General features: G+C 57.9%; 1 protein-coding gene across 3 annotated transcripts in view; it reads left to right on the top strand.

Moving 5' to 3' along the window:
• COL18A1 (collagen type XVIII alpha 1 chain) overlaps positions 1-13,263 on the top strand; it is a 39,181-nt gene that overhangs the window by 17,619 nt on the left and 8,299 nt on the right. The window contains exons 1-15 of one of the 3 annotated variants that reach the window (XM_030487911.1): positions 2,347-3,192; positions 7,517-8,061; positions 10,876-10,959; positions 11,038-11,097; positions 11,258-11,381; positions 11,485-11,588; positions 11,670-11,696; positions 11,779-11,949; positions 12,048-12,074; positions 12,157-12,219; positions 12,304-12,390; positions 12,510-12,563; positions 12,643-12,792; positions 12,930-12,983; positions 13,140-13,184. In XM_030487911.1, the coding sequence (XP_030343771.1) occupies positions 2,442-3,192; positions 7,517-8,061; positions 10,876-10,959; positions 11,038-11,097; positions 11,258-11,381; positions 11,485-11,588; positions 11,670-11,696; positions 11,779-11,949; positions 12,048-12,074; positions 12,157-12,219; positions 12,304-12,390; positions 12,510-12,563; positions 12,643-12,792; positions 12,930-12,983; positions 13,140-13,184 (2,346 nt within the window). In that variant the 5' untranslated portion in view covers positions 2,347-2,441. Of the gene's footprint in view, positions 1-2,346; positions 3,193-7,516; positions 8,062-10,875; positions 10,960-11,037; positions 11,098-11,257; positions 11,382-11,484; positions 11,589-11,669; positions 11,697-11,778; positions 11,950-12,047; positions 12,075-12,156; positions 12,220-12,303; positions 12,391-12,509; positions 12,564-12,642; positions 12,793-12,929; positions 12,984-13,139; positions 13,185-13,263 lie in introns of those variants that run through there. The other 2 variants (XM_030487909.1, XM_030487910.1) reach the window with 2 other exon arrangements.

Raw genomic sequence — 13,263 nt, 5'->3', positions numbered from 1 at the left:
TGCATGCCCCAGCATGGTGCCACTGCCAGAAGCCTCGTGGTTGAGATGAGGCAGCTTGTCAGAGCTCATGATGCTCCCCCCTTGGCTCTGGGGGATGCTGTGCAGCTATGGGGGTCTTGGATCGCATCCCCACTTACTCCCCAGTTCTGGGGAGATTCCATGGGATCACTTCTCCATCTGTCCTGCCCACCAGTGGGAGAGGAGCAGCAGCCACCAGTATCCCTCTTGGATGTGCCAAGGATGCAGGGAGCAGGGGGGCAGAGGGACCTGGGGGGTTTAGTCTGGAGAAGAGAAGGCTCGGGGGGACCTTCTTGCTCTCTGCAACTGCCTGACAGGGGGATGGAGCCAGGAGGGGGCTGGTCTCTGCTCCCAAGGAACAAGGGATGGGACAAGAGGAAGCGGCCTCAAGCTGCACCAGGGCAGGTTTAGTTGGAGCTGAGGAACAATTCCTTCCCCAGAGGGTGCTCGGGCATTGGAACAGGCTGCCCAGGGCAGTGCTGGAGTCACCGGCCCTGCAAGTGTTCACACCCCGTGTAGCCGAGGCCCTCAGTGCCGTGGGTTAGTGGTGGCCTTGGCAGTGCTGGGGATGGTTGGACTGGATGATCCTAAAGGCCTTTTCCATGCTGGCTGATTCTATGATTCCATGATAGCAACAAGGTCCTGCCCAAACAGGTCCCACCACTGGGGCAGGTTGGCAGGCTGGCTCCTTTTGTCAGGTTGATGGGATCAGATGAGCTTCAGGGTTGGGGGGGAGCTGTATGGAAACTCTGACACACAGACATGAACATGTCCCACACTCGATTAGTTGTGGGTTGTTCCGCACCACGTGCCTGTAACGGCATCAGTCACGGGGCGAGCCCGTTGGCAACAGCATCCTTGCTGCACCAGCTACTATTTTGAGGGGAAAACTGACCCGTTTCGCTTAAAAAGCAGTGTGGGAAATGTTGTGTGAAGCAGAGCACACATCTGGGCATTCGCTTCAGTGCTTTTCCTGCATAGTTTTCAACTGGAGGAGCATCAGGACAGTTCCATCTCTTCCCACTCCATATGGTGGGACCATGTTACCGCAGGCTGCGGCTATCCCAGTCATGCAAGGGGAACCAAAATGGTCATCTTGTCACTGGAGATTAGGAACAATTCCTTCCCCAAAGGGTGCTCAGGCATTGGAACAGGCTGCCCAGGGCAGTGCTGGAGTCACCGTCCCTGCAAGTGTTCACACCCCGTGTAGCCGAGGCCTCAGTGCCATGGGTTAGTGGTGGCCTTGGCAGTGCTGGGAATGGTTGGACTTGGTGATCCTAAAGGTCTTTTCCAACCTGGTTGATTCTGTGATCAATGACCCTTCTCAAGGATGCTTTTTGAGCCATGGAAGTGACTTGCCCAGTGTCACAGCAGTGTGTAGTCCATGGCTGTGCTCCATCCCTGCAGGGCAATGGGGTCTCGGTGCTCTCCAGGGTGGTGGGTCATTGCCTTCAGAGTGGGGCAGCACTGGTGGGGGGGAATGGGCCAGGTGAGTGGATTTCTGCAGATATTTTTAAGCTGAAGGAAGAAATCAGAGGAAATGAATTCTTAGGAGCATGGGAGAGCATGAGAGAAGCTGTGGCTGCCCCATCCCTGGCAGTGTTCAAGGCCAGGTTGGACACAGGGGCTTGGAGCAACCTGCTCTAGTGGAAGGTGTCCCTGCCCGTGGCAGGGGGTTGGAACTGGAGGAGCTTTAAGGTCCCTTCCAACACAAACCTGTCTGGAATTCTGATAGATGAATACTTGAGGCTGCTATCGCTCATACCTCCAGGCTTTGAGACATTGTTGGCTCATGATGCTCATGGAGGGGGGGATATTGCGTGTTCTCCGCTCACCATCCTGCAGCAGCACCTGGGGGTCCTGGCCCTGTAACCAAGCTTGGAAAACAGCTTGAAACCACTTGACTTTGGGGACTTGTGTTTCCGGACGGTGGAAAACTTGGGAATGTTTGTCGGGATATGGGTTTTTCCCCCCCCTTGTTCTGTTTTACTCTATCACCTTTCCCTGACATCTGGAGTGTGTGTCCCACTGAAGCTGGGGACTGCGTCCATGAGTGACCCTCATACGGCTTGAGAGAGACAGGATTTAGGATACTTCTGGTTGGGAAGGGGTTAAAGCCCAGCGGCAGCAGCATGAGCTGGGGCAGGGAACAGGGTGTAAATGAGGGCTGGCCGGGCTCTCAGACCGAGGTTTTGGGGGTCTCAGGTGGGTTCCCTGCCAGACGGCGGGGCTGTGCCGGCTGTTGGGAGGCCGGCGTTCCGGAGAGGAGGGTTTGGCAGGGCCACTCCTCCTGCTGCTCCGCTCTGGTTTGAAGGGTCGAGGAGACAGCAATGTGAGTGTTCCGGGATCCCGGCTGGGGCAAAACTGCTTCTTCCCCCCTTTCCTTTGCTATCCAAAGCAGTGGGGATCATATTCCCTTCCTAATGGCCTCACTTTGCTTGGGGTTTCTGCTCCTCCTGGCTTGCTGCTTCTCCTCCTCTTCCCAAACGAACCCCCTGGACTGGATTTGGAGTACGGCAGCACCGGGTGAGGGAATGGCAGAACCAGAGCCGCTCGCCTCTGCGGCTGCTCCTACTCCCAGCGCATCCCTGAGGATGTGGGGTGATCAGCTGGAGTGGGATGTCACCGCCCCACAGCACCGGGAGCCGGAGCCGGGCACAGCAGCACTCATTGGTGAGGGGACCGCAGCCAAAAACACTGGGAATGCCACAGGGCTGGTGGAGAGCACCACACAGGCACAGGCAAGCGTCGCTCCTCCCCACAGCATGTCACCCACACCCGGGCAGGATGCGGCCAGCAACTCCACTGAGGACCTGGGTATCACTGAGGACCTGCAGCTGTTTGGGATGGGGAGCACCGAGGACCCGCAGCTCTTTGGGATGGGGAGCGCTCAGGACCCGCAGCTGTTTGGGATGGGGAGCACCGAGGACCTGAAGCTCCTGGGGATGGGGAGCACTGAGGACCCGCAGCTCTTTGGGATGGGGACCACCAAGGACCCACAGCGCTTCGGGATGGGGAGCACCGAGGACCCACAGCTCTTTGGGATGGGGAGCACCGAGGACCGGCAGCTCTTTGGGATGGAGAGCACCGAGGACCTGCAGCTCCTGGGGACAGGGAACACTGCAGTGCCAGGGACACAGGTGTCCTTGCAGAGACCAGCGGGTCCCCATCCAGGTAGTGCCTCTTTTCCTTCCTCCCCAGGTGACAGTATCCATGAGCAGGCAGTGCTGCCTGGGCACCCCATGGCACATCCAGCTCAACCCCTCCATGGAGCATCGCCTGCATTCCTGAACCCATGGCACGGCACCCATCACCCAGAGCTGGCACTGGCTGGTGTGAACGGGAGCTGGAGCTCTGCTGTGCCTAATGGGAGGGCAGATAACAGTGTGGATCCTCTTCTTGCTCATCCCTTGGGTTCTCTCGAGTTTGATATCCTAACCGCCACCGCGCGACTCTACAGTAGCAGCGGCGCGGGGCTCGCATCCTTCTTACCTGGATTGATGCCACCAGCCGGTCACTGCCAGCCCATCCCGAGCCAGCTCCCCTTCTGCAGCGTGCTGGGCACCAGCCACTTCGCATTGCCAAATTACCTGCGCCACAGCACCGAGGTGGAAGTGCAGGCAGCTTTGCATGAGTGGGAAGGGCTGCTTGAATCGCGGTGCCATCGCTACCTGGAGTGGTTCCTCTGCTTGCTCCTGCTTCCCGGGTGTAGTGCTTCGGTCCCCATAACCCCCCCGCCATGCCAGGGCTTCTGCGAGGCCATCAGAGACCTGTGTTGGATGCACTTGGCTGGTGGGCGCCTGCCTCTGCCTTGTGATGCTCTCCCTGCGGAGGACGAAGGGTATTCTTGTGTCTTTATTAATGCTTCTGCAGGTAATGTGGCTGGGTGATGGCTGGGTGTTTGTGCATCTCCCCTTCCTAAACTCTCTCTGGGTTTTTAGGCGCTTGGGGATGCTTCTGCCTTGTCCCCATGGGATGCTGCTGAGCCCAATACCACTTTCCATCCAGCTTCTCCAAATGAGGAACTCCAATGGGTTTTGTTTCCCTCCACAAGGCTGAGCATCACCATCCCCTCGAGCTGTTTCAACCCCCCGTCCCTCATGAGACACATTGAAAGACAATATCCTGGGGGGCCAGGACAAGAGATGCTCCCTGACGGCATCGTGCTGGCATTGGGAGCCAGATTTGCAGGTGTCTCATGTAGGTGTCTGTTGTGGGAGCAGGGTAAAGGATCAGGATCCTGGTGACCACCCAACCATGGTGGTGAGGAGGCTTCAAGGTGACCCTCTTCAAGGTACCTTCGTGTTCCTCTCTCCTGGAGCAGCCCTTTGCCTTGGATTAATGATCTACCCAACGGCTAATGTTTGATCCCCCCTTGCTTGGCAGGCAGGAGAGGTTTGCTTCACCTCCAGCTCGCTTGTGAGGTGGTTGTGACCCTTCTGTATGTCAGCCAGGGACCAAGATGTCCCCCTTCAGCAGGGAGGTGAAAGGAAAAGAGTTGGGGGGGGACAACACTGGTGCTTGGAGCAATGCACATTGGGGTGTAAGAGCAAGAACAGAGTCTGAGATGGAAGCAGGAGTGACAGGGAGGGAGCTCACTGCTCCCCCCACCAATGAATGGGGCTGTGTTTGGTCCCCCCATGCTGTTGGGTGATGGCCTGAGGCTGCCAACCAGGAGCAGGGAGATGCCATCAGAGGGATGATTTAGTGGTGGGCTGGCAGACAAGGGTCACACTCATGGTCCCCTCAGTGTCAAAGCAGCTCTGTTTGGTGGCTGACCCTGGGGGGCCTGTGGTGGGATGATGGAGATGCTCGCATGGGGACTGCTATACACCCCATGGAGTGACTTGAGATCCTCCTGCATGCCGGGGGCCCCTGTGCATCTCCCAGCTTTGGCCAGCCAGGAAGGACATGGCAGAGCTGGGATGCCTTGGGAGCTGGGAGCGTGGCTTAGAGCATCCCTGGGGCCTTTCCAGTGGCAACAGGAGCACGTGGCTGTGTCACTGCAGGCAGAGGCATCCCCACATGCTGGCACCCACCCCCAAACTGCTGCAGCATCAGCTCTCCATGCTCTGTGGTGGGAGCTGCCAGTTCGCCATAGGGATAAGGGGGTGTGATATTTGGGCTCTGGGTGCCCTTTGCATGGCCTGAAAGCTTTGGGGTTGAGAAGAGGCACTTGGCTATTGCAGAGCAGCAGCCATTTGAAGGGGTCTCCCCTTATCTCCCCCCCTCACAGCCCCAGCTTTGTTGGTTGCACAGGGGCAAGGTGCATCCCTTTGGGAAGCACCAGCGCCCAGCTCCCACACGGAGCTTGGGGGCAAGTTTGGAGGGGAAGGAGGATCCCACAGCCCAGCCAAGGGCAGTGTGGATGCAAACCACATCGCTAACAAAAGCCTCTTTCAGGCTGTCGTGTCCATCTGTCTGTCCCCCCTGCCCTGTCATCCCCAGCCCCAGGGGCAGACAATGGCTTGTCTGGCTGCAGAAACTGCAGCTCTGGCTCTTACCCTTGTGCAGACCCCCTGGGAGGAAGCTCTGGTTTCCTTTTCCCTTAAAGCTGCTGTGAATTGGGCTTCCTTCAGACAGAGATAAGCTCCATTCCTGCATCCTGGTGTTTGCTGTGTGTCCAGGAGAGCCCACCTCCCTTGCCCCATCATTTTGGGTGTAGGGCTGAGCTTGAAAGGATGCTGGGGTTGGGATGCAGAGGTCCCTCCTGATGCAGAGCCTCAGAGCAGGCTGGACCATGCCCCACGGGGAAGCCTGATCCCGGTCCAGGACAGACAAGGGTTTTAGGACTGGTGCAAGACCAGGAGGGAGGTTTCCTCCCCGTCGGGTGCTCAGTTATGGGGAGCCAAGCTTGGGAGGGACTGGGGGCTCTGGGGGAGCAGGGTGGGCACAGGGGTAGATTCAGGGCACCAGGCTCAGGAGAGTGCTTCTCCTCAGTGGCATTTCTATTGTCCCTCTCATAGGGCTGGCACTGGCACTGGGGCTTGGCAAAGGGGATGCTCCATGTGCGCAGGTACCCCCCCAGGCTTTGGAAGAGGCACCTGGGTTTCCATCTCCTCCCAAGAGACGTGTTTTCCTTCCAAGGCTGGGCAAGGCTGGGCTGATTTCTTTGCGTTGTTCTTTTGGGGGTGGTTTTCTTTCCCTCCTCAGCTTTTTAAAGGGCTCTGGAGGACAATACCTGGCTCCAGAGCAGGGTTGGAGGTTCCTGGCTTGTCCTTCAGGGCTCAGCACACCTCTGATATCCCCCCATTGCTCACATCAAACACCAAGGGATGGAGTTGGGGACATTGAGTTGCCTTAACTCCTGCTCCTGGCTTGGGATGGGGCTGGAATTCCGGGTGTTTCAGAGCCAGGCTGGTTGGGTTTCCTCACTCCTGGGAAATAGGGAGTTAAAAAGGACCCGGCTTGCTCACTCCCATCGAGTTGGCACCGGCCCCAGCGGTTGACATAGGAGAGGAGGAATCCGGCGCCCGGTGTGTGGGCGATGAGGATGTGTCTGCTGCCAAAGCAATGGGAGGCTCACCCCAGCCAGATGTTCGGGTGGACGAGACCGTCCCGAACACAGCTTCCCGAGGCAAGCTCCGAATGGAGATCATCTGGGAAGCTGACGGGGAACGCCGGCTCTCCAGCCCTGTTCCCAGGGTGTTGCTCGGGTTTATTCCCAGCTGGGGTGACCCTGTGAGCTTGTCATGGGATGATGCTGAGGGGTCACTGTGACCCCAGAGCGGGTATGGATGCAACATGCTTCCTCCTCAGCTCAACAGTTGTTCAGCACCCTGGTGCTCTAGCAGCATCCCCCCACTGCCTGCACCATGGGCAAGATCCCTTTGGTCTTATCCCCATGGTCTTGAGGGCCACGAGGATGATCAGGGGCTGGAGCAGCTCCCATATGGAGACAGGCTGAGAACACTGGGGCTGTTCAGCCTGGAGAAGAGAAGCTGCGTGGAGACCTCAGAGCAGCTTCCAGTGTCTGAAGGGGGCTACAAGGGTGCTGGAGAGGGGCTCTTCATCAGGGACTATAGTGATAGGACAAGGGGTGATGGGTTCAAACTGAAACAGGGGAAGTTCAGGTTAGATCTAAGGCAGCAGCTCTTCCCTGTGAGGGTGCTGAGGTGCTGGCACAGGGTGCCCAGAGAAGCTGTGGCTGCCCCATCCCTGGCAGTGTTCAAGGCCAGGTTGGACACAGGGGCTTGGAGCAACCTGCTCTAGTGGAAGGTGTCCCTGCCCGTGGCAGGGGGTTGGAACTGGAGGAGCTTTAAGGTCCCTTCCAACACAAACCAGTCTGGGATTCTATAATCTCAGAGCTCTCCCAGCTGTGGTTGGAGGGCCAGCAGCATTCTGGGAGTCACATCCAAACAGCGCAGCTTGAGGCGCACGGCTGCCTTGGCCAACCTGCAGGGCAGGCACGGCCAGTGGTGTCCCCCAAGGCACCTTGCTGAGATTGACCATCCTCATTGGGCTGGTTGTGACCATCCCCTTTCCCTTCATCTTGCAGAGAACCTGAGTGCTGAGGTTAGCCTCCTGGAGCTGATTGGAGACCCCCCACCAGAGGAGATCCTCAAGATCAATGGTCCTGACAACAACCCTGGCTATGTATTCGGCCCCAATGCCAACACAGGCCAAGTGGCCCGGTACCACCTTCCGAGCCCTTTCTACCGGGACTTCTCGCTCCTGTTCCACATCCAACCCACCACCCCGAGGGCTGGAGTGCTCTTTGCCGTCACGGACTCCTCGCAGAGCATCATCTATGTGGGTGTCAAGCTGTCGGAGCTGCGGGCGGGCAAGCAGCACATCATCTTCTACTACACAGAGCCGGGCTCGCCGCGCTCGTACGCAGCAGCCAACTTCACTGTGCCCACCTTGCTCAACCAGTGGACGCGCTTTGCCATCAGCGTGGAGGAGGATGAAGTTATCCTCTACCTGGACTGTGAGGAGCACGAGCGGGTCCGCTTTGAGCGCTCCCCGGATGAGATGGAGCTGGAAGATGGCTCTGGGCTCTTTGTTGCTCAAGCCGGAGGGGCCGATCCGGATAAATACCAGGTAAGGCATCAGATCACCCTAAGGAGCATCTCCATGAAGCCCTGGTGAGGCTGGAGAGATGTGATCCTTGTTGAACCAACCTCTTTGCCCAGAAGCCATTCTGTGTGTGTGTGTCCTTGGGGAAGGAGACATTGGAGATGGGGCTCAAAGGTGGCTTTCTTGTCTTGGGTCTCACCAAAAGCAAAGCTCTTGAGGTGGGCTGGCAGGAGGAGGTGGGGTTGTGTTATACGGAACCTCTTTGAATGTCCGCATTGCTAAAAATACCCAACTCCTTCGGTGGAGGAGCTGGTAAAATGCCTCTCTTAGCTGGGGAAAACACTTGGGCTGGAGCATATCTTTGTTGGGGTGGTGTCTGCAGGAAGACTTCAGAGAGCACTGAGAGAAGGCGATAGCTCAGCCTGTGATTGAAGCATGACTTATGTTCTAGATAAGGTTGATGGGAAGCATGAGGAAAATGCCCATCAAACATGGAAATCCCCCACAGTGCTTCAGGAAAGGGGAGTTCAGGGTTGCACTGCCAGGTTTCTCCCAGGATAAGCGAGGTTTGCCCAGCAACAGAGGCTCTGGCAATGCTTTTCCCAGGGAAAAGCTCAGCTTAAGCAGCATTTTGACTACCAGTTCAATGGCTTCAGGCAGGGAAATCTCCCCCGGGAAGCAGTTAATGATTGATTTTTCCACTGGAAAATCAGGTTGGTCCCTTGAGGGTTCAACTGCAATGTTTTGCTCTTAAAGAGCAATTGAATGTGCTGGGAGGGCCGAGTCATGGCTGTGGAGCAGCCCAGATGGTTTGGCACTGTTTGGAAAGCGAAGCAACCACCCAGAGCAGAGTGAAAACATCCACTCAAGCTTGCAACATCACAGTCCTGCTGCCCACCCCCAGTTTTCCCATGGGGAATAGCTGGCCATCAAGGGAAGGAGTCTGGCAGCCTGAGAGGGGAGCGGGGAGCATGGGCTTGGACATCCCCTTGGCATCTGACTGCCTCGTGGTGTTTCCATCGCCCTGATTCGCATTATGTAGAACTAACGGGGCATCAGGCTGATTAAAACCTGGCCCTTGGTCAAGCCACAGGAGGAGCTGCTGGCAGGCAGGTGGAGAGGGGCTGCTCTGGAATCCGTGCCTCTTCCCGAGGTGCTTTTGTGTCAATGGCATGAAACCTGGAGGGGACAAAGCCTGCAGAAGCCAGGCTTGGAGTAACCTGCTCTAGTGGAAGGTGTCCCTGCCCGTGGCAGGGGGTTGGAACTGGATGAGCTTTAAGGTCCCTTCCAACCCAAACCAGTCTGGGATTCGACGATAGTTACTGCAGATGGGGTCTAGCAGGAGGGTTTGTTTGCAGCTGGATGCAGGATAAGACCTACAGTGCTGCTGCTTCCTTCATTGGGGCAAGAGGCTTCAAAGAGCCTTTAGAACCATCCTCATGGGGATGCCTTGGGTCAGGCTGATTTCCAATGCCTCTGGTAAGCCAGGCTGGAGGGTTGCATTTGTCAAAGCTTGGGCTTGCTGCTGGTGCTCAGTGGGGAGCAGAGGGGTGGATTAGAGCCGCTGTCACCAGGGCGAGCAGCTGGAGGAGGTCACAATCCGGCTGGGGGGCATTTGCTGGTGTTAGGGTTACATATGTATGTTTATTACATAGGTAGAAACATAATAGAGCCATAATATATTTATAATACATGATAGGTGTTTACCTATCATATAATAGATTTACGATATGTTCATATTATAATGTCACAGCCAGCCTGGCTGAACTGCAACTGCCCCGATTCTTGTTTTCTTAACCCCATGATGTTTCCTGAGCGCAGCTCTCCCTCCCAGATGTGATGTGCTGTGCTTTCAAATGAGCCCAAATATTATTGTAGGTGTCTCAGACAGAGCACAGACACTGAGCAGGAGCTATCTGCCCTCTCTAAGCTTGCTTCCCAGCGTGGTCCCCTGCCAGGATCAGAGGGATGGATGGGCAGCATCCCATCCTGGCAGCATCCGCACGTCCCAGCCCAGCAGCGAGGACATGGGCTGGGCTCTGAGATTGCTTGCTGTGGGAGCCATGGGGTTCAGGCTGGTACCCAGATCCCAGCTGAGACAGGGATGCTGCCCTCCCAGGCAGCCGCAGGACAAGGGGTGATGGGTTTAAACCAAAACAGGGGAAGATCAGGTTGAATATTAGGCAGAAGTTCTTCCCTGTGAGGGTGCTGAGGCGCTGGCACAGACTTTTCCCAGAGAAGCTGTGGCTGCCCCATCCCTGGCAGTGTTCAAGGCCAGGTTGGACACAGGGGCTTGGAGCAACCTGCTCTAGTGGAAGGTGTCCCTGCCCGTGGCAGGGGGTTGGGACTGGATGAGCTTTAAGCTCCCTTCCAACACAAACCAGTCTGGGATTCTGTGGGTGTTTGTCTGAGAGCAGCATCCTTAGGAAGGGATTTGTGGCAGTTGCTTGTATAAACAAGCGGCTTGGATGCACACAGTGCTTGCAAAACCCAAATAAATGGTAATGAAGTGCAGCTCAGCCGAAGAAATACAAAACTAGAGCTGCCAGCAGCCCTTGCTTGGAGCAGAGAGGATGTCTGCAGCTGGAGAGCCCTCCAGAGAGGAGAAACAAGGAGCATGGCCAGAAAGATCCCTGTAAAGGCACGGATATCCTGGCTGCTAACTCTGCTCAGCCCTCCCAGTGCTGGAGCTGGCACATGGCTTTACCAAGCCATGCCAGTGATGCTGGGAACTGGGGCTATAGGATTGAAAGCTCTCTGTGCTGGGTGCTGGATGGATGCTGGATGGAGAGCACTCCCTGCACCGGGCAGAAGGCCCTTGGCATGATTTCCTTCCAGGGGGTCATTGCTGATCTGAAGCTACAAGGGGACCCGCGGGCAGCCGAGCGGCAGTGCGAGGAGGAAGAGGATGATGCTGAGGAGGTGAGCGCTGGCAGCCCAGCTAAGGGCAGGCTTGGGGAGCTGCTGCCCCCTGCTCCCGGCTCACCCCTTCTTCTGCAGGTCTCCGGTGACTTCGGCAGTGGGGCAGAAGGTGGACACCAACCCTTGGGGAAAGTCAGGGTGAGTTGGTGCCCATGGGTGCTGTGCTCAATGGCGGGACCCCAAGGTTTTAGGGACATGAGGTCTCAATACTTGATGGGGTCCTGGTACCTGTCCCTTTTGGGAAGGTGCCAGGAGGTGAATGGCACCACAGTTGTTGGCACCCTTGTTGTTGGCACAGGGTGTCCCAGGGCTGATGGACGCCATCCCTGTCACCTCTCCCCCTGTTGTGGCGGGCAGTGGGGGCTCCCTGCAGCTAGCCGAGAGGACCAGAGCAGAGGGAATGCTGCAGGTCTCCAGGGGAGGTAATGCCAAGCAGCTTTCCCTTTCCCCCATGGGCCACACCAGCAGCGACATGGTGGGGTTGCCATCCCCAAGCACAACCGGGTCCCTTTTCCCTTCCCACAGGCACTGGCCCCAGAGGTGACAAGGGGAAGAAGGACGAACTCGGCCTGAAAGGGGATGTGGGAACCAGCAGTATCGTGGGGTTGGGCAGTGTCAAGGGCGAAAAGGTGGGTGAGATGCTGGAGGATGGAGGGTGCTGGTGATGTGTCTGCATTTGATACCTGCATCTCTTTGTTGCTGTCCCGCAGGGGGAGAAAGGAGAGCTGGGTGTTAAGGTGAGCATCGCTGCTGCAGGAGCCAGGGTGAAGCCATGCACACCCCCGAGGATGTGCCATCCACCCCCTTTTCCCTCCCCAGGGCAGCGCTGGCTTTGGCTACCCTGGCTCCAAGGGCCAGAAAGGGGAACCAGGGAACCCTGGTCCCCCTGGGACCCTGTCCCAGCACACTGACAGCTTGGTGGTGGAGCAGGTCACTGGTCCCCCAGGGCCACCAGGGAAGGATGGAGCCCCCGGCAGGGATGGAGAGCCTGTGAGTCGATTCCCTACACCTCAAACATCCCCTTGTCCCCCTCTCCCTGCATCCCTGCCTGCCTGCACACCAACCTCTCCCCTCTCTGCCATCCCTAGGGAGATCCCGGCGAGGACGGCAAACCAGTAAGTGTGTGTGTGTGGTGACAGGGTGATGGGTGCTGGCCCCGCTTTTGCCCTGCCGCACACTGACCCCCCCTCTTTACAGGGTGATATGGGGCCCCAGGGGTTCCCCGGGACGCCGGGGGAGCCTGGTCTGAAGGGGGAGAAGGTGAGTGCTGGTGCTCATGACATGACACTGTCCCCCGTTTCCTCTTGGTTGTGCTTGCAAACCGTGCCCTCTCCTCTGTGCCAGGGTGAGCCAGGCATGGGGCCGAGGGGACCACCTGGACCACCAGGCCCCCCAGGACCACCGGGACCCTCCTTCAAGCATGACAAGCTGGTAGGTGCCACTGGGATAGGGATGGGGAAGCATCAAGCCACAGTGACATGGGATGCTGGTGATGGGTACCCTGACCCTGGTTCTTGATGCCTGACATCACCTTTGTGCTTCTCCCCAAGACCTTCATCGACATGGAGGGCTCTGGCTTCGGTGGTGACCTGGAGAGCCTGCGGGTGAGTGCAGGCGAGTGCCTGTCCCACCGGCCGGGAATGCCGGGATGCGCTCAGCCCTTGTTCCCTCCTTCTCTTCCAGGGGCCGCGAGGGCCGCCTGGCCCCCCGGGGCCACCCGGCGTTCCCGGTTTGCCAGGGGAGCCAGGACGGTTCGGGATGAACCACACGGACCTGCCGGGACCTCCAGGATTGCCAGGCAGGGATGGGATCCCCGGACCCCCGGGGCCAGTGGTAGGTGTGATGGGTGGCCAAGAGGACCCATCCCATGGCCACCCCATAACAATGGGGCTATAACTATGCCCTGCGGTGGTACCCACCAGCCCCATGGGGTTTTGCTGCTTTGGAGCCAGCTCCTGGGTGTCTTGTAGGGTCCTCCTGGAAGAGACGGGACAGATGGGCAGCCAGGGCCCAAAGGAGAGCGGGTGAGTGTCCCTTACCCCATGTCCCCTTGGACCACATCACATCAGCTCCCAGGCACCCCTGGTCCCAGCTCCCTCCATCCCCAGTTTGGGGAGCATCAACCCGCTCCTGCCTGGAGCTGAGCAGCTTCTTCACACCCTCTTCTTCCTCCTCCCCAGGGCGATATGGGTGACCTCGGCCTCCCCGGTGTACCAGGACCCAAGGTACTGGATGAGTTTCTTAGGGGGGGTCCCATGTGCAGACTGGAGGCAGAGATGGTGCTTGGGGGGGGTCACCTTGCAC

Source organism: Strigops habroptila, chromosome 5, assembly GCF_004027225.2.
Source record: "Strigops habroptila isolate Jane chromosome 5, bStrHab1.2.pri, whole genome shotgun sequence".
Lineage (NCBI taxonomy): Eukaryota > Metazoa > Chordata > Aves > Psittaciformes > Psittacidae > Strigops > Strigops habroptila.
Note: the sequence above shows the minus strand (reverse complement) of the source record. Positions and strands in the feature narration are given on the sequence as shown.